At 62.1% G+C, this 19,092-nt stretch overlaps 1 protein-coding gene across 1 annotated transcript in view; it reads left to right on the top strand.

Moving 5' to 3' along the window:
* RBM19 (RNA binding motif protein 19) overlaps positions 1 to 19,092 on the top strand; it is a 90,810-nt gene that overhangs the window by 55,453 nt on the left and 16,265 nt on the right. Inside the window, exons 22-23 of the mRNA XM_084868270.1 lie at positions 509 to 614; positions 11,107 to 11,227. Of these exons, the coding sequence (XP_084724396.1) occupies positions 509 to 614; positions 11,107 to 11,227 (227 nt within the window). The remainder of the gene's footprint in view (positions 1 to 508; positions 615 to 11,106; positions 11,228 to 19,092) is intronic.

Raw genomic sequence — 19,092 nt, 5'->3', positions numbered from 1 at the left:
GGCCGGCTCAGCAGACATCAGAGCGGACGTGCAGAGGGAGGGGCGTGGGCTCCCTGTGTGTCATGCGGGCGTCTTGCACTGAGGATGCATTCCAGGCCCAGCCTTGTCCAATGCAGAGCTCCGCCGTGGGGTGGGATCAGGTTGGGAGATGCCACCGACCCCGTGTGGAGCCTCGGCTGGCACACACGAGCAGCCCTCTGTGTGAAGTCTGCCACGTGTGTACACCCCGTGAGCCAGGGGAGTAGGGGTGTGCTGTCTGTCAGCATCTTCAGCCTGCTCGTTCCCCCGGTGCCCAGCGTGGCGGCGGGCCCGGAGGAGAAGGCCGCAGGTGCCCTGGGCTGGCGTGCAGGCCGGTCGGGAGCTGACACGAGGGGTGTGTGTGTGCACATCCTTGTGTGTGTCCACCGGCATTTCCCTCTCCTGCAGGGAAACGCCGAGCCCGTGAGCACCAGCCTGCCCCTCCCCCATGCAGACCTCACTCTGAAACCGCCCTGTGCTTTCTCCCCAGCACCTTCGGGGAGCTGAAGACCGTCCGCCTGCCCAAGAAGATGACGGGGACCGGAGCGCACCGGGGCTTCGGCTTCGTGGACTTCCTCACCAAGCAGGACGCCAAGGTGAGGGCCCCGCCCACCGGCCCTCCTTTCTGGGCCTCTTGGAGGAGGAGCGGCAGAGTTCTGTGCTTTCTCTCTCTTTTTTGTTCCAACCAACCCCGCTAACCTGCATGGTGTCCTGGGAAGAAAAGGCCCGGTTTGTGTTTGGAGAAAGGCACCGTTCTGTGTCCCCTTCCCCCTCCCCCACATCTCTGCAGGGACCTGGGTACGAGTGGGCCTGTGAGTGGGCTTCCCAGGTCTCCCAGGCCAGACAGAAAGCGCCTGGTCGCGCCCCCGTGGGCAGCACAGAGATGCCACGCGGAACACAGCGGGCCTCGGGGGCAGCTCTTGGCAAGGAAGACACCCGAGTGGGACCTGGGGGACCCATCCCCCTTCCTCCTCTTCCTTTCTTCCTCCCTCTTCCTTCCTCCTTCCTTCTTTCCCTTCCCCCTTCCTCCCTCCTCTTTCCTTCTTGTGGCTGGGTCATTGGCTTGGAGCTGGTTGCAACTCAGCCTCCCTCCAGGCTCCCTGGGACACGGAATGCCCCCCCCCCCACCCCCGCTCTAAGCAAGGCAGACTCTGGATGGGGGTGCGGTGCAGCCTCGAGCTGCGTTCTTGTGGTGGCACTGACTGTTCTGCCTGGCCCAGCAGACTGGACAGAGGCTGGGCCTGGGATTCCAGCTTGATCAACGGTCACTACCCTTGTAGACCAGGTCAGAATCCCTGGGGAGGTGGCGGTGGCGCTGTCATCTGTCCTCTCCCGTAGCCTGTGCCCGGGCGGCATCTCTCCTCTCCCGGCCGATAAAGCCTGGCACAGGTCCCCCTAATGGCGGGGAACCCCTCCACCTCCGAGAACAGCCGGGTGTTTGCTGGGTTGCGCCCGCGGCCTTTAGCAAGTTGGCGTTGCCAGCGGCCCGGTGGGTGGAGCGGAGGTGACGCCTCGGACACAGCTGCGGCCTTTGTGGGCCTGGGAACCCGCACAGGCAGAGAGGGTGCCGCGGGGCCTCAGGGAGCCTTGCCAGCATCTTTGTCTCGTGTCTTGAGCTCAAGTGCCTGTTTTGTCGACACGCGGCCACATTTGTCCAGACATCTGCTCCTCTTTCTTCTCTGTCGGCAGCCTTTCCCGGGCCTCCCGCGGGGGCCGCGGGGATGGCAGCACTGCCGCGTGCACCATTCGGGCCTCAGCTCAGGAGCCGGGGACAGCCGTCCAGAGCACCGGCAGCTCAGCTCTCCGAGCCTCCAGCCTCAGTTTCCTCATCTGTCAAAGAGCAGGGATAACTGGTGCCTCCTCACAGGGTGAAGGCTTGCGGGGGGGGGAGGGGGGGGGGGGCGGGGGGGGGGCATGAAGTCTGGCACCGGGCCTGGCACACAGGCTCACTGTTGCCTGCTCCTTTCCACCAGCCAGGTCCCTTCAAAGCTGGCCGGCCCTTCGTGCGTGGGCCAGGCCAGGGCCCTGCCGGAGCGCAGACCTTGAAGCCAGGCTGCCCGAGTTCAGATCCTAGTGCTGCCGCTCACCTGCCCGGGAGCTTGGGCGGGCGGCCTGTTTTCCGTGTGCCTCGCTTCCCCGTCTGAAGCGGGGGTAGGGTTTTCCTCCTCGAGGTGTCGTGAGGTTTGGGGGAGGTGACGTTCCTAGGACAGGGCCGGCCCCCGCAGCTCTGCCTGTTGGCTGTGAGGAGGAGGGGGCGGTGCGGACGGCGATGATCTGAAAAGGGGGCCCGAAGGAGCCATCCTCCGCGCTTGGCCTCTCCGGGACAGGCGTGGCTCGCAGGCCTAGCGGGTTAGACCCGGGACAGGCTCCCGTCTGGAAACTTCATAGATCCACGGCCAGGTCGCGGTCATTATCAGAACAGAAAGTGGTGGGGATGGAGGGGGAGGGCTCTCAGGTGGGCAGGGCAGGGCACATGCCCGGGTTTCCAGGCTGCGATATGATTTCCAAGGCCTGTCCCAGCATCTGGTGCTGTGGACATGGCTCCTCCCTCTGTCCTTCCCTGCCTCCCACCCTGGGCTCCAGGAGGAAGGGCACCCTGGGGAGTGAGGACTCACCCCACAGCCCCTCGCCTCCAACAGCTGGCAGCCTGGCTGGGAGGCTGTTTCAGGCCCTGCCAGCCGGGCAGAGCCTCTTCCCTGTCGCTACGTGCGGGCACCCATTGTGCCGCCGCCGAGCTAGCGGCCTCCGCGAAGCCCGGCCCACGGAGCGTCTCTCCTGCGAAGCTCCCTTTGCTCTTTTCGCTTCCGGGAAAGCCGCCTGCTCTCCCGCTGCCTGAAGGACCCGATTGTCTTCCGAGTGGGACATGTAGCGCTCTCCACTGACCCAGAGGCGCGCACTGCCTCCTGCTGAATGGAGTTGTGAATATGGTAAACGTCTAGTTACCTCGAGAGTGGGCGTGCGTTACAAGAGGGTGAGCAGTGCTGGAGGAGATGCTGAGCAGAAACCGAGGATCTTTTTTCCCTTCGCAGGAGGAATGCTGGGACTCGCAGGGCTGGCAGAGGCGGCTCTGTGGGCCCTGGGCCCCGGGTCCTTGGCGGCCTTCTTTTTTTGGAAGCACTCCAGGAAAGCGACCTTTAGAAACCTCCCCGGGGCTTGATTACCCCCCTCCCCCACTTGCCTCCCGCCTCCAGGGCTTCACCCCCATTTCCCCTCATGGGAAGATAGGCGATCGGTGACTCTTGGCTTCAGCACCTACTTGAACTTGGAGTTGTGAGCCTCCTGTGTGGCCCCACGCAGGCCTCAGGTGGGAGGGAGGGAGGAGGGGAAGAGAGGATGAGAGGGATGGATGAGCACATGTTCCGGGGAGACGTAGGAGGGAGTAAGCCTGATTGTGGAACTTGAGTCTGTAAAGCAGTGGTTTCTGGGCAAGGCCGGGCTGGGCCGGAACCCAGGGGTGGGCTCCCAGCACAGTGCTCTCCCTGGCCCCTGTCAGTCCCCTGGCCCCTCCGCCTCTGCTGGGCCCCAGGCAGGTGTCATCAGCTTGCTCCCTGCCCTCAGGGGTTCTGAGTCTTCCCACCCTTCTCCATGACCCCCATTCCACCCGCACATCCTGGGGACTCTGTTATGTGGGAAGCCCCTCGGGGTCAGGCACACACCTGGAACCTGGGAGAGGGTTCTAGCACAGGCCCCAAGGAGGCTGCTGTGGCCCAGCCCAGAGTAACCAGGCAACTGATTCCAACAGCCAGAGGCTCCCGTGGCCGGCTGCGCGGCTCTGTACCGGCATGGACACCACACGCAGTGTCTCCTCCCACCCGGCCGCAGCCCTGGGCTCCGGCGGGAGGTTTGCCGAAGTCCCTCCCCGACTCTCTGAGTCTTTGCTAAGCTGGTCCGTGCACCGAGCCTGTGAACCTGCCCTGGGCTCAGCCCCGATGTCCCACGCAGTGCGTGCCATCCCCCAGGTGTGATGGTCTAGCATTGTTCGGAGAACCTTCGCCCACGTGGTGGAGAGAAGCAGGGGTGGGCAAAGGTAGGCGAGGACAGACAGGAAGTCAAGGATGCGAACGCGTCTCCATGCAGAGACCTTCCCGGGGGCCCTGGTCTGCATGTACGTGCATGGCTGTTTGCAGTGTCTAAGGCGCCAGCCACGGGGTCCCTGGGTGTGGATGATGATTCTGGAAGGGCAGCATCTTGGCTTTGATAAAAGCTGTCAACTCCCAGAAGCCTGATCTGCATGTGTAACTGTTAACCCTCCGGGGAGTCTAGGAGATGGGAGGTGGGAGCCACATGACAGGTGGGAAAACCGAAGTGGTGAAGTCACCTGCCCAGGGTCCTACAGCCAGAGCCGGGCAGGGCAGGGAATCCACCTCCCACCGTCTGACTCCAGAGCCCATGAATGCAGGGCCTCCTCCCTCCCTTCATCCAGTTAGCCACTGAACCTGAGGGCCAGGCCCTCCTCGTCCCAGCACCCCATCACCTCTCACCCAGCCCCACCGTTTCCCAAAGAAAAGGATTTGCCCATCAGCAACCGTTTGGGAGAAAACCCAAGCGTTGTCCCTGAAGACATCTCTTGGGATCAGGCCCAGAGTGGCAGCTCATCCCGGCCTGCAGAGGAGGAGTGGGCATCCCTGCAGCAGGTCCTCCCTGGGCAGGTGGCCCGGGGTCCCCAGCCCCGTGTGCCCGTTCCCATTGGCCGAGAAGCCACCAATAGCCACTGGGATTCCGTTTAGAAGCCGCCGCCTCCTTTCTTCACAGACCAGGCTGGTCCTGGAGGGAAGAGGGAAGAGGGAAGGGCGATGGGGAAGGGAAGGAATGCAGAGAGCGGGCCTGCAGCCGGACACCAGAGTCTCCCTCTTCCCACGCACGCGCCTCTGGTTCTCCCTCCCCGGCCCGCCACGCTGTGTTCTTCTGCGGTTGCAGCTGTTTTTATTTGCCGCCGCCGCTGTTGCTTTAAAAGGTCTATTTTCACATGGAATGTTATCCAATTAGCAGAGCAATGTGTTGGCTTAAATAAACACTTGGGGGGAGCCGGCAGTGGGGAGACGTGATGGCGGGCGGCATTGGCAGCCAGAGCTGTTCTCGCCGTGGTAAACAGCCGCAGCTTTAATTGCGGGTCGCACGGCGAATGCCGCCTTCCTCGTGTCTCACTTTTGCACGCTGCTGGGGGAGGGGCAGAGGGCGGGTGTGGACACAGGGCAGGGCCCACCTGGAAGGGGCGGGGGTTTGATGCTGGGCACCCTGGAAGGGCCCCCGTTAGGCTCCCTGCCCGTGGCTGTCACTTTGTAGAATCCACCAACCAGGCGTGCGTTGGGTTGAGCAGGCCAGACATGGCTGCTTAAGCGGCGTGGGCCGCGTGAAGGCGGTGAACGGCGATCGCCACCAGGTGGTCAGTGGCGAGCGTGCAACACGCACGTTTGCTTGAGTGCAAGGAGGGACTAGACGTAGGGGTGTCGAACTCAATCAGAGAAGGGGCCAAAATCTAAAATCCAGCCTAAATCGCGGGCCGAATGGTTTACTGAACAGTCATAAACTGACAATGTCATAAACTGACAGCGGAGTGCAGTGATGACAGCGCGGTGCGGGCCACATTGCAAGGCCTGGCGGGCTGGATTTGGCCCGCGGGCCTTGTGTTTGACACATGTGGCTAGAGCGTGGTCTCCACGGGGCTGAGAGGAGGCGGCCGGTGGAAGTGAGTACCTGTGGGGCATGTCACCCCTGGGCGGCAGCTCAGTGGTCAGCAGCATGGCCTCTGGAGTCAGCTGCCTCCTTCCAGCTGCCTGACCATGGACAGGGGACTCCATGTCCCCAAGCCCAGGTCCCTCATTGCACAACAGGAAATTGTCACGCTGCCCCTAGTGGCGATTGAGAAGACAGAAGCAGAGCTGTGGGTGAAGGGCCTCCCTCAGGCCTGCACAGCACCAGGCAAGTGGAGGCAGCTGGTGCTGGGCCCCGGGGTTGGAGGCGTGGGGGCCGAAGCCGGGTATCGGTAGTTCTTTGTCCCCAAAATGGACTCTGGAAGCAAAGGCAGAACAATGGCTTGGTCCCGCTTCACCGATCAGGGGTGGGGTGTGTGCCTCACCCAGGTTTTGTGTAGGCACCGGAGCCTCAGGGGAAACAGAAAAGGGAATTTGAGCCTTGAATTTCAGGGCAGAGGCTCGGGCTCAGCCAACACCTCTGTGGGCTGGGAACCCAGGTCAGGACAGGCCACCCTCCTCAGAGGAGCAGGCGGCCGTCCTTCCTCAGCGGGGGCAGCGCAGGGCACACCGACTCCCTGGTGCAGAGGCCCGTGAGGCCAGGACGGAGAGACGGGGCTCCACAGCCCGAGAGGCCTGGGGTTCGCTGTCCTCCTGCCAGTGCCTCGGAAAGGCAGCGAGCCCACCTTTGCCCCTCTGTGGAGCCCACGGCCACTGCCAGGCCACGCGCCTCATGCCTTGTAGCTTCTGACCTTGGCTACCTGGGACTGGTCTCTTCTATGTCTCCCAGAGATCCGAGGTCATGTTCCCTTCCTATATCCTTTCTGGTCTGGCTCACAGCAGGTCTTCAGGGTGTTGAGTTGAGTTGAGTTGGATTGAGCTGAGTGGATGAATGGATAACTGAATGGAAGAGAGCACGTTTATCTGAAGATTTTAGGCACAACAGCCTGGAAATGGGGCCCTGGGTGTTCCTCTGAGAAGCTCGCCCTGAGCCCCACGGTATCACACCTTGCAGTGGAACAGGGTGCTAAGTGGGGGTGCATGGTCAGTCACCCAGTATTGTGCAAAGAGCCCCACAGACTCCAGAACCTGCCTCTTCCCAGCTGCAGCCCTGTGGGGCCAGAAACAGCTACAAGATGGCCCAGGTCTGTGTGCAGGACTCCAGGGTGTGGAGCGGCGGGGAGGGGGACTGACCCTGAGAGCAAAGGGCCCAGCATCCCGAGGCAGCAGGCTCCTCCCAGCAGTCACAGGCTTTGCCCACTGGGTAGGGAAGGAGCCCAGCAGCTCCAGCTGCTCCCAGGGTTCCTGGGCGCACATGGTCATTGGCAGGCTTAGGTCACGTTTCCGACAGGCGGTGAGGGCACAGATGGCTTGGGACAGGTTGGCAGTGTCCGTGTTCAGGTGGACTTGGCGTCTGCAAGGCACAGAGCAGGAGGGGCTAAGAGGGCGCCCTGGACTTGCAGAGACAGAAGGTCCGTCCTCGGCTCTGCCCAGAGCCACGGCCCTGGGACGCGAGTCCTGCCAAGGGTGTCCAATGGGCCTTTGTTGCCGGAAGGAGGTCTGTCTCCAGGGAGAGCTGTGGAACGGTCGGGCCGCGCCACCCTGGCAGCCACCCAGGGCCCTCCCTGTTCTGGAGAGACGGCTGCCAGGCTGGGCACAGCCGTCATCCCCCTCCACCCTGGCGGGTCTCCTCCCGGGGAGCGCGGGAAAGGCAGCTGAGGCGAGGGCTCGGGGTGCCCTTAGTTGGTGGCTCAGGGCGGAGGAGACCAGAGAGGTGTGATTCTGGGACCACCGAGCCAGAGAACCGGATGGCAGCTCGACGCCAGCTGGAAGCGCAGAGCAGTCCCTGCCGGCCTCACCCTCTGAGCGGGGCTGGGACACGAGACCTGCTATCCGAGGTGGGAGCCATCTGCCCGGGCCGAGGCCGAGCCTTGAGGCCGCCATCTGTGTCAGGAAACAGAACCTGCCCCCAGATGGTCCGGAGGAAGAGCACTGAGAAGCCGAGACGAGTGCATGGAGCGGGAAGGGGAAGGAAGAAGCTGACCTGCGTGGGCGGAGCCAGTGCCTCGGTTTCCCCTTTGCTGAAAGGGGGAATCGTGTCGGTCCTCGTGCATGGGGAGGCCATGTGCGTAGGGCTCTGGAGCCAGGAAATCCATGGGGCACAACCAGCCAGGGCCCTTGGGCTGCAGGGAGGAAACCAGGCGGCCAGACCTCTGTCTCCGTGAGGAGGTGGCGTGGGCCTCAGTGCAGCAGGTGTAGCCCCGGGGCCGGGAGGAAGGTGCTGCCAGACCTCAGGCCAGAGGCTGGGGCTGCACCCTCCCTCCGCTGCGCCCAGGACCTCCCATCCCCCGCACCTGCCCACACCTGTGTATCCTTCCCCCTTCCCCCCCACACACCCCTCCTCGAATGCCTCAATAGAACATGCTCTCACTAGACTCTTGATGAGATGCAGTGACTTTGATTGCCCGAGTCGCTGTCCTCGCCGCCTGTGACACAGGCCACCACCTTCCCGCCACCCGGCCGTGGGCACTGAGGACTGCAAGCTGATGTCGTGTTAACCTGACTGCTGCTGGGAGAGCTAGCTCGGCTGTTCCTAGGACCCGCGCGCTGCGCTCAGACCTCCCGCACAAAAGGGCTTTGTGTCTGCCTGCCATTGTTCCTGCTCCGGAGGTGGTGATGGGAAGTGGAGGGCATGCGGCATAGTAACAATCACAGCCAGTGTTCGGGGGGCTTCCATTGTGCCAGGCGGCCTTGCAGGTGTTAGTCCATCGAATCCTCCCATCCGTTCTCTGCTGCCTCCTCTCCGGTGCACACAAGGAAACTGAGGCTCAGAGAGGTTTAGCAGCTTACCCAAGACCACACAGTTTCTAAGTGGTGGAGCCGGGATTTGAACCAAAGTGGCTCAGGTCCTGAGCTTCCAATCTTACCTGCTGTGAAAAGCCCTAATAAAGAAACGGAGCTGGAAACTGGAGAGGGGCTCTGTCAGACGGAGGCCAAGAGAGAGTTTTCAGCATCTCCTACAGCGAATGGGACCTCTCAGGGGTGTGTGTGACACGGGGATGGAGACCGGGCTTCCAAGGTGAGAGGGGATCACGTCTGACGTCTGACGTCTGACGGGGTCCAAGAGGTCTCAGCCATTCGCTGGGTCCTCCCAGGCTCTGTTATTTTATTCCAATTTCCGACTCAGCTTCCACCAGATCCAGCGCGGCCGCCCACCCGCCTGCGAACCTGGGCCTGCAGCTCCTCAGGGACCCTGGCGCCAGGATGCAGTACCCGCCGCGCCAGGCTCCCGACCAATCTCTCCCCCGCCTCCAACCCCAGCTCCCATCAGGCTGTTTGCCCGCCTCGCCAGCTGAGAGCGCATGTGTTGTAAAGCTCTGAATGGGCCATTTCGGCTCGGAGTCCAGATGCACGTTTATATCCTCGTGGAAAAGAACGCAGAGGCTCTGCTGGCAGTCACAAAGAGTTTTTTAAATTAAAGTTAAAAAAAAAGGAGAGAGAGAAAGTTTCCTGCACCTGGCCCTTCTCGGAGAAGCGTGGCGGAGAACAAAGCATTCCTTCCGGGGCCACATGTCTGGCTTGAGAAAGACGCGGGTCCCACCCACCTTCCACTCGAGCTTTGCGCACGTTGTTGCTGAATAGCCGTGTGTGCCACCATAGATGAGGACACAGGCTCAAGGGCAGCTGGCTTACCAGGTCCCTGAGCCATTGTCGTAGGGGCTGGAACAAAGTGCACAGGCTGGGGGGTGTAAAGCAGCAGAGATGGCCTGCTCTCACAGTTCCAGAGGCAGAGGCTCACAATCAAGGTGTCCAAGCTCCCCGCTGGAGGCCGAGCGAGAGGCTGTCCCATGCTCGTTGCTCGCCTCTCGCGGCTGCCAGCTCCTCAGCGTGTAAGCTCGTCATTCCAGCCTCTGGATCCTCACAAGCCTCTCTTAGGAGGACACCGGCCATTGGGTTAGGGACCCACCCCGTTCCAGCATGTCCTCCTCTTCATTGAACGAACTGCACCTGCAAAGACCCTATTTCCAAACAGGCTCACAGCCCGAGGGGTTAGGGTTCCCACGGATCTTCCTTTGGGAGACCCAGGCCCGCCCCGCACAGCCATGCTGCTGCCCAGGGCCCGCGTTGGGTTGGTTCTGGTCCAGAACCCTCCTGGTCATAGACTGCCTCCTCGAAGCATCTAAGAAGCAAGAGGGACACACCCACCGCTCTCCTGTGGCAGATGCTGCTGCCTGCCACCCAGCGACTTCCCGCGGCTGCTGTTGGTCTCCGGTGCCCTCGAGCCTGGGAGCCAGCCGCTTTCAGCTCAGCACCTGCCTGGCCTCTGCAGAGAGAGGGCACCGGCCACATGTCTGCACTAGCGATGCAGCGGCAGGAACAGCACCTAATGAGCGCCGACTGTTTGCACCCACACTTTCTGGGCCTGTTAAGTCTTTGTCATCTTCCCTAGAGTCCTCGCACTGGAGTACCATTAACACCCCCATTTTATAGATGAGGAAACGGAGACGGGAGATTCTTTCAGTTTGTCAAGATCTTGAATTGAGGGTGTGCGGGGCCCAGGCAGGGTGGCTCCGGACCCCGGGCTCCTGACCACGAAACACAGTGGCCTCGGTACCCCGGATGTTTCAGGGAGAGCCCCTGCCACGCCATTCAGCGTGAGGCACAGCGATGTCTGACAGAAACTCGCCGGTTCTGTCGTCCCTTTTGTGTGATGTCCACAGGAGGCAAATCGGGGGCAGGAAGTAGATTGCTGCTCCTGGGAGTTTGGGGGGGTGGGAGTGACTGCCGGTGGGGGTGATGATGATGATAAACAGGCTCTAAAGTTGGTTGTGAGGCTTGATAGTCTGCAGCTCTGTGACTGGTAGAGACCGCTGAATGCTGGCTGCACTTCAGACTTGAATGGCCCATGTCCTATATCTCAAAAGTTGCTACAAAACAAAAACCAAAAAGCGGGAAGTGGGCAGAGCGCGGGGCCAGAGCTAGGCTGCTGATGGCTGGGAAGGAGGGGGCAGTGAGGAGGCGGAGGGCGGCACAGAGAGATGCCAGAATGGCCAGAAATGAGGGGTCTGTCTGATCGCCATCGAGTCTAGACAGCACTCGGCTTTCTTCCCTGGCGCTGCCCCTGGCAGCCGAGTGGAGGCCACACGCCTGGCATGGCCAGACCCAACGCCGGGCCCGGGGGGCAGCACTGACTGCACGGGCCCTTGCAGCTCTCCCCGGGAGCGTCACCCTCTAATGAAACAGACGTGCCAGCGGCTGGCACTCCTCCCCCGGGAGCAGGTGCCAGAGGGGCCAGAGCTGACCTTTGGGTCTGCAGTGCGGGCGGGACAGAAAGCAGTGCTCCAGGCTAGGGCTTCGCTGACGCGCCGTTTTACAATATTTCTCGTCCTGTCCCCAGAGAGCCTTCAACGCCCTGTGTCACAGCACCCACTTGTACGGCCGGCGGCTGGTGCTGGAGTGGGCGGATTCCGAGGTGACCCTGCAGGCCCTGCGGCGGAAGACGGCCGAGCACTTCCACGGTGAGCGGCGGGGCTGCGGGACCACTGCCTGGGCCCATGGGCCTGGGGCCGGGCGCCGGGAGGCAGCCGGCGTGGACAGCATGGGTGGCCGCCATGCCCTTTGGCTTCTGTCTGGTCACTGGGAGATGTGGTGGGAAGTAGGGGAGAGAAGTGGGGTCAGGGTATGTAGCCTCCCTTTCTGCCAGGCTTCGTGGCCTGGCCCCCAACAAAGGCTCCCCCTCCAGGGGCCTCTGCTCTGGCGCTCTCCGGGCTCCACTGGCGGCCCTGGGGGCTCTCACGCCATCCGGTCACAGCACCGCATTTCACCTCTCCCCACCGGCTGCCAGGTGGCCTCGCGAGGATTCCGTCCCTCCCCAGAGGGGCTTAGTAGGCACCTGCTCTGGCCTCAGGTTGGGGTGCAGCAGTGACCTCAGGGCTGTGGGCCCAGGCAGAGGAGGCTGGGGTGCAGCAGTGACCTCCAGACTAGGCTGGATGCGAGAGGCTGGGCCTGCTGTTTGAGCAAGAGGCCCAGAAAGGCCCCCCCACAGAGGGGACGTTTGTACTCGTGAAAGGGCTGCCTGAGCGGAGGCACAAGGTGGTGTGAGCCTGACACTCGGGGCTGGGGGGTGGCAGTGAAGGCAGGGGTCTGGCTTGTGAAGGGGCTGGTGGTCTGCCTGCAGCTCCCCCCCACGGTGCTCCGACGTGGCTGCTGCCTTTGTCCCCAGTGAGTTCCAGCTCAGACAGTGGCGGCCCAGCTCATAGTGCTCTCCTGGACTGCTCCCCTCAGCTGTCCCCTCCCCATCCCCCTCTCCTCTCCATCCCTATCAGCAGCTGGGCCCCCTGTGTCACGGGGGGACATGATGGTTTCCGGTCCCGGCGGCATTGATACGGCCTCCGGGATCAGACAGCTCAGGGGCAGTTGGGAGAGGTCGCTCTGTGGAGCCGTGAGCTTTCCAGGTGGCCCACTGGTCCTGTTGGGGCAGCGGGCAAACCTGAGCAGGTCACAGCACAAAACCCCTCTGCCTTTGTAGCCTGTTCCCTGCACTGCACCTCCCAGAGTTCACTGCCCCAGCCTGGTCGGACTCGGGGTCTTCGCATATGCTGTTCCCTCTGCGGAGAATGCCTTGCCCCTCATGTTTTTTGTTTGTAACCTGGCAAGTGCCCTGCAGCCTTTAAGGCCCACTCCGATGGCACTTCCTCCAGAAAGCCACCCCTCCCCCGCCCTCCTGGTATCAGGGATTGCTCTGTCTTCTGCTCTCCCACCGCTGTCCCCCGAGTGGGACTGCCGTGTTCATCTCTTACCGATCAGTTCTTCTCTGGGCCCCGGGCCTGGCACAGGCTGGGCCGTGGGCCCCATGTGAACAAGAAAGCAGAGAAATCGGGGTTCCGCACACTGGCTCACAACTCATAAGCCCCCACGTCCCATCCCGCAGAGAGAGCCGTCCTATCGATAGCATTGACAGGCCCAACGCACCTCGCAAATGTTTGCGTAAGGGCTCTGCGGCCCCGCGCCCCCCCCTGCAGGCTCAGCACTTCCCGTGGCCGAGAGGAGCCCCTTCAATAAATCGAGCTCCGTGCCTCCCCGCTCGGAGGCTTCGGGGGGATTGGCTGTCTCCACGGCCCCATCACGCGCCGCCGAGACCCGGCGGGGCAGGTGCAGTGATAGAGGAACAAAGGCGGCGCGCGCGCGCGCGCGCGCGCGCGCGCGCGCGTGTGTGTGTGTGTGTGTGTGGTTGTGTGTGTGTGTGTGTGTGTGTGGTTGTGTGTGTGTGGTGTGCGTGTGTGTGTGGTGCGTGTGTGTGTGGTGTGTGTGTGTGTGGTGTGTGCGTGTGTGTGTGTGTGTGTGGTGTGTGTGTGTGTGTGTGTGTGTGTGTGGTGTGGTGTGTGGTTGTGTGTGTGGTGTGCGTGTGTGTGTGTGTGGTGTGCGTGTGTGTGTGGTGTGTGGTGTGTGTGTGTGTGGTGTGTGCGTGTGTGTGTGTGTGTGTGTGCACGCGCGCGCTCTGCCCATAATCCCGGCAGCCCTGGGAGGCGACACGGTCAGCCACGTTTCACAGGCGTTGGAGTGACCGGTGACGGTGTCATTTGTGAGCGACTTGCACTGTGCCAGGCCGCCCTCAGCATGGGGCGCGCCATCTCCTCTCGCAGACAGCTGTGGGCACCATGCCTCCCTCCGTGGCAGAGGCACAGGCTGTGATGTGCCCGCGGTCACTCAGGTGCAAAGTGGTGGAGCTGAGATTTGAGGTCCAGACCAACGAGAGCTCCTGTCCTCTACCCCTCAGCCCCCCTTTCCCTGCACACCCTGCCTTGTACCAGCCAGCGCCATGTCAGAGGCCTTTGGCCTTCATTAGATCTGGGGTATGTGTCTCCTGCGTGGCTTCCTTCCTCCCGCGTCACCGAGGCCCTGTCCCTAGAGCCTGCAGGCTCCTTCCAGAAACGGAGGGAATGAGTGATACATGACAGCAGAGTGTCGTGTGGCCCTCAGAGTTGACGTGTCCTTGTAGAAGCCTGCGGTGCACGTGCAGGTGGAGACGGGCTCTGAGCGGGGCCAGCCCTGAGGGCAGTGCTGAGTGCCAGAGCCATTACCCTCCTGGGTGCTGGAAGGGCCGCCGGCTCTGAGCTGGCCAGCTGTGCCAAAGGCGAGGGCTACCCAGCAGCTCTGAGCCCCTGCCCACAGCGAGGGCGGACACTGTCCCCACGGGAATCCCCCAGGGGTGGGTGGCGGCAGGAAGAGCCCTGATGCAGAAGCTGCGGGCGGGGGCTGGGGAGAATGGAGGTGAAAGTAGTGAGGCGCTGCACCCCAGGCTGCCCCATCCTCTCCCCTCCCGCCCTAGGAGGTGGACGCCCTTGGTCTTCCCATTTGACAGATGAAGGGACAGAGACAGAAACTGGCCAGGGTCGCGGTGGCCGCAGCCTGGCTGTGGTGCCCCCCACGCAGGTGACTGTTCCCAGCCGGACACTGCGGGCAGGGGGTCCAGGTGCTCTGGAAACAGCCCCCCTCACCACCCACCCCTTTGTTTGATCTCTTCAGGCAACAGGAGGTGCCCGCAGCGGCCTCAAATGTTCAAAACGGGGCTGCTGGCCCCCTGCCCTCCTGGCCGGACCCTTCCCCCTGCTCTGCCCTCTCCTCCCCCGTGGCGAAAAGTGCCCGGCTCATTTGTGTTGAAATCCGCATTGTTCAGAGCTTCCCAGGCCCTGGCAGGCTCGGGGCAGTGGGAGCCGTGCCCAGTCCCACCCCGGCCCAAGCTGTGCCAGGAAGGCACTCAGGTCTCGGGCGGGGGGCCCTGGGCCCCATTTGCCCGGCCTGAGTGGCTCAGCCACACAAAGGGCTCCCTGTGGAATGCGGGCCTTGGAATGAAAGGCAGGCATCTTAGCCATTCGGGAGGCCCAGCGGGAAGCTAGCTGTGACTCCGCAGCCCGCTAGCCGCCCTCTGGGTCAGCGGAGGGGCCAGGTGGACAGAGAGGAGCGCCGGTCCCCGCCACAGCCCTCATTGTGGCCGCCGTCAGCGTCGTTACCCCAAGTTCACCCCTGCGCCTGGGGCTCAGCTTCCCCAGCAGACCAGCCGCTCACTGGTGACCTGGGGCCCGGCCCCCGTGAGCAGCCTCTCTCCTCCCTCAGGTCCGCGATGAGCCCACGTCACGGTGGGCACACGGCTCAGTGTGCAGCAGGACAGATATCACGTTATTATTGTCATCATCGTTTTTTGCTGTGATAACCTTCATCTGTTAAGCCTTGTTCCGTGTAAGATACTACCTACAGCTTTTCATGGGTCTTAATTCTGCAGAATCCTAGAAGATAAGTATGGTCATTACCCTCTGTTTCAAAGATGAGGAAACTGAGGCACAGAGCGGGCGGATAGCTCGCCAGCCGAGGCAGAAGTCACACCTGGGCTCTTAGCCGTCCTGCTGGACCGTGTCTGCATGTCAGTGGGTGTGTAGCTGTCCCTGAGGTCACTCGGCTCAGCTCTGTCGTCTGCACAGTGGGACCAGGTGCGTCCTCATTAGGGGAACCGTGGGCTGGGAAGGAGCCGGGCCCGTGAAGCTCCCGGTGCCCAGCCACAGGCACTGTGCGTCCTGCCTCCTCCTCTGGGCTCAAAACAGTCCCCTCGTTCTTGCACTCTGGTTGGTCCAGGCCGAGGAAGAGTGCTCTGTTAGTATACGGTAGCATAGCCCTGAGTGTGGCACGTAGTAGGCGCTGTTAGTTCACAGAAGCATAGCCCTGAGTGTGGCACGTAATAGGCGCTGTTAGTTCACAGAAGCATAGCCCTGAGTGTGGCACGTAGTAGGCTCTGTTAGTATACACTAGTGTTCCCAACATCGTGGCTCTCGGCGCAGTTGTGGGAAATAAACATCCGGGTCTGATGCTCGCTGTCTCGCTGGGGTCCCCTGCTGCCAGCAGAAAGAAGCTAGTTTGCTTTTAAAAACCCCTGTCCTCCCTCCCCCCTCCAGGTGGACACCTTCATTCTGTCCATTGTCCCTGGACAAGGGCAGGGTCATATTGTCCCTTACCCGTTGGTGCTTACAAAATACCCACGAAATCGAACAGCGAAGAGCAGGGCTTTGAAAGTCATTTGAAAAGCTGCCCTGACCAGCAAAGACCTGGCCATCAGGCAGGTGCTTTCGGGAAAGGACCAGAATAGCAAGACGGCGGCTCTGCGCGGGCTCGTCCTCCCTCTCCGGGCCCTGCCCCCGCCTCCCTCCCCAGCCCGGCAGCCCAGCATCCGCCTTCTTTCTCTCGCCCGGGCAGGTGAAGGTGAAGTGCGGTCCGGAGCCTGGCGCGCGGGAGGGTGGAGAGAGCGGGCAGGGAGGGAAGAAAGGAAGGCGGCCGCCGCTGAGTCCTTTTCTTTCCGAGCGTGTTCCGAACCAGCAGGGTCGCAGCGGCGAGGGGCTTTCAGGGCCTGGCAGGCCGCGGTACCTGCGCGCGCGCCGAGAACATAATGGCACAGAAGCAATCCGCCCGCAGAACCCTCTGTTTTCAAACGGGCACAGCCGGGGAGGCGCCGGCAGAGCAGGCTTTTTATTTGGCCGGGAGCACGGCCCTGCTTCCCGCCTTGTCTTCCTCCAGCTGGGAGGACTGATGGGCTGTGGTTAGCGCAGCACCTTTCACCTCCGGAGCCGTGAGTGCAGACATGACCCGCATGGCAAGTGGCTGGCCGTGGCGCCGTGCCCGCCCGAGCCAGGCCAGGCCCAGGTGGGGTGCTGTCCCGTCAGTCCCTGGCCTCTAGCACACGGCTGCCCTCCCAGCCGGGCAGGAAGGCTGGCTGCTGGAGCCCTGTCCCCTCAGCCCAGCCCCCAGCCCCGTGCCTTCGGGGCTCCGCCAGAGGGTCAGACTCTACACGTCCCTGACACCCCTTTTCCTCTCCGCCCATCACGCCCTCACCCCCTCTTCCTGCAGCTCTGTGCTCAGGTGCCGATTGTCTGCTGTCGCTGTTTGTGAGTAAACGGGCGTAAGAACCGAGTCATCAGAACGGCCTGTTCTCGTTGAGCATGGAATACGGATGAGGGAGGGCCACTGCCAGCTCCGCCATTCCCCCACAGTTCCGGGTCCCGGGGCTCAGAGGGCTGGGCCATGTGCTGCGGGCCCCACGGTCAGCCAGGTGTCGCCAGCACTGGAGCCCCGTTGATCAGAAGCCAGATATGCCTAACCTTGAGCCTGGGAACACCACTGTCTGCAAAGAGCGGTCACGTGACTTCTTACTGAAGCTCAAGTCGGGCGAAAGAGAAACGGGGAGAGTCTTGTCGGGGACCTACCAGTGCCGAGCGGTTTCTGTGGCCTCGCGGCTCCCTGGAGAGGGGCGCTGCTCGCTTTTGTCTGAGGCGCACACGGAGGCCTCGGGAGGATTGTGAGCTGCCTGAGGGCACACGCTCTGTGCTCTACAGAGCCAGTCACCCTGTCTCAGCATCCCTCTGTCCTGGCCGTTCCCGGATCCCCGAGGGTCCCGCCTATCCACCCGGCTCCCAGTCCAGCGCGGGCAGTGGTTGCAAACCACAGCCACAGCCAAGTGCAGCCCACAGCCTGTGTGTGTAAGTCAAGTTTTTGGTGCGCAGCCATGTCCATGCACACACGTGTGTCTGTGGCTGCATTCTCACGTGGTGAGGGTAGAGCGGGGTCGTTGTGGCCCCAAAACTTAAAATACTGTCTCATCCTTTCCCAATAAAACCTACAGCCCTAAGCCTCATGCAATGGCTGCTTTTATTTTTAGCCAAAAGCTGCCAGCGGCTAATTCCTCCACCACGACCTGCCTTTTCCCAGAGAGCAGACAATTCTGAAGGCCCCTTAACCGCCCCCTTGCCCCTTGTGTCCCCCCATAGCATGCTCTGCTTTCCTGGGAAGGAGGCCCTGTCACTTGCTTCCATTCATTTCCATTCATTCCTTCACTCAGTTCTTCCCTGTCACCAATTACCAAGCCTTCCCCGCATGGGGAACAGAACGGTGAACATGGGGCTGTTTGAGTAGGAGAGACAGATGATAAAAGGGAAAAAGTGGATAACGACACAGATCTGACATGGGAGGAAGTCAGAAGGCTAACATGCTGTGCCCGCAGTGCGGAGTGGGAGGGACATCCGGGAAGGTGGTTGGGAAAAGCCTGCCTGAGGAGTCAGTGTGCTCACGTGATGCACAGGAGCCAGCCAGCCCAAGATCCGGGGGAAGACTGTCCAGGCGGCAGTCCCGCAGGTGCAAAGGTCCTGGGGCAGGAGTGTGTTCCTAGCAGGCCCTGTGGCCAGAGCGGGGAACAGATGTAACAGGCGGGGCTCCCTGTGGGTGTGGTGGGGAGCCTGGCTTTTACTCAGGAAGTCCCTGGAAGATGAAGGAGGGGAGTGTGTGCTTGACTTACTGCCGGCCCGCATCCTCACTGCTGCGTGGGGCATGCATTGTGGGGGGATGAGAGTGCAGGGAGGGCCGCTGTAGTCTTCCCAGCAAATGGCGGCCTGGGCAGAGACGCGGGTGGGAGGAAACAGGTGGATTGAGCGCTGTGGTGGAGGTAGAGCCAGCAGGCTTGCTCCTGGAGGTCTGGAGGGAAACTGAGGCCAGGGCAGAGCCCTTTGCCCTGAACCGCTCAGAGGATGGTGGTGCCGTGGGAGGCTGGGAAGCGGTGGTGAGGGAGGCAAGACCCGGACCCTGGATTTGAGATACCTATCAGGGCTCCCCGTGAGATGTCAAGCAGATAGATGTACGAGTTCGGAGCTCAGGGGCGAAGTCTGGGCTGGGATATAAATTTGGAAGCCATCAGCACACAGATGATATTTAAAGCCTGCATCAGTTCACCCACACCCCTCCCCCATAACGTAATCACTCATAAGATGGCACATTTTCAAAAGATCGGGGGCCAGGGGAGCCCGTTATCCCCACGCCAACCCCTGCAAATACCCTCCTTGGTCTTGGCCGTGAAAGCAATCACCGGGCTTTGAAAGTCAGTCAGGAGAGTTCAAGCAAGTTGGCGGAGTCAGAATGTGTCATTCAGAGACCCCCTTGCCATAGGTGTGCCCAGCTCCCTGGAGGCAGGCAGGTCCGGAGCTCCCTGGCCTCAGCTTCATCCCTCCATTTGGGTGGTTCTCTTCCTTCCTCAGGCTTCTCGGTGACAGGTGAGGGGACTGTCCCAGCCACCACGAGGGGGCCACCAAGGGGGTTGGGGGCCTGCGGAAGGTATGGATCCCTGGTGTGAGGTGGGTGCCTTCCCTGTCGGAGGAGTGTGTGTTGTCCTCCCTGCTCCCCTGTGCTGGCAGGGGCCCCAGGAGAGAGGTAGAAAGTGGCCCGGAGACCCGCTCTTCTCACACACCCAGCCCCCTCAGCTGGCGGAGGCAAATGGAGAGAAGAAAAAGGAAGAAGCAGGAATGGTTTTGGTCAAGGCGGCTCCTAGGTAGCAGCCTCTAGCAAGGGTGCGAGCGTG

The sequence above is a fragment of the Pipistrellus hanaki genome (assembly GCF_964339955.1).
Source record: "Pipistrellus hanaki genome assembly, chromosome: 19".
NCBI classification, from domain to species: Eukaryota; Metazoa; Chordata; class Mammalia; order Chiroptera; family Vespertilionidae; genus Pipistrellus; species Pipistrellus hanaki.
This window is presented reverse-complemented; position numbering and strand designations above follow the sequence as displayed.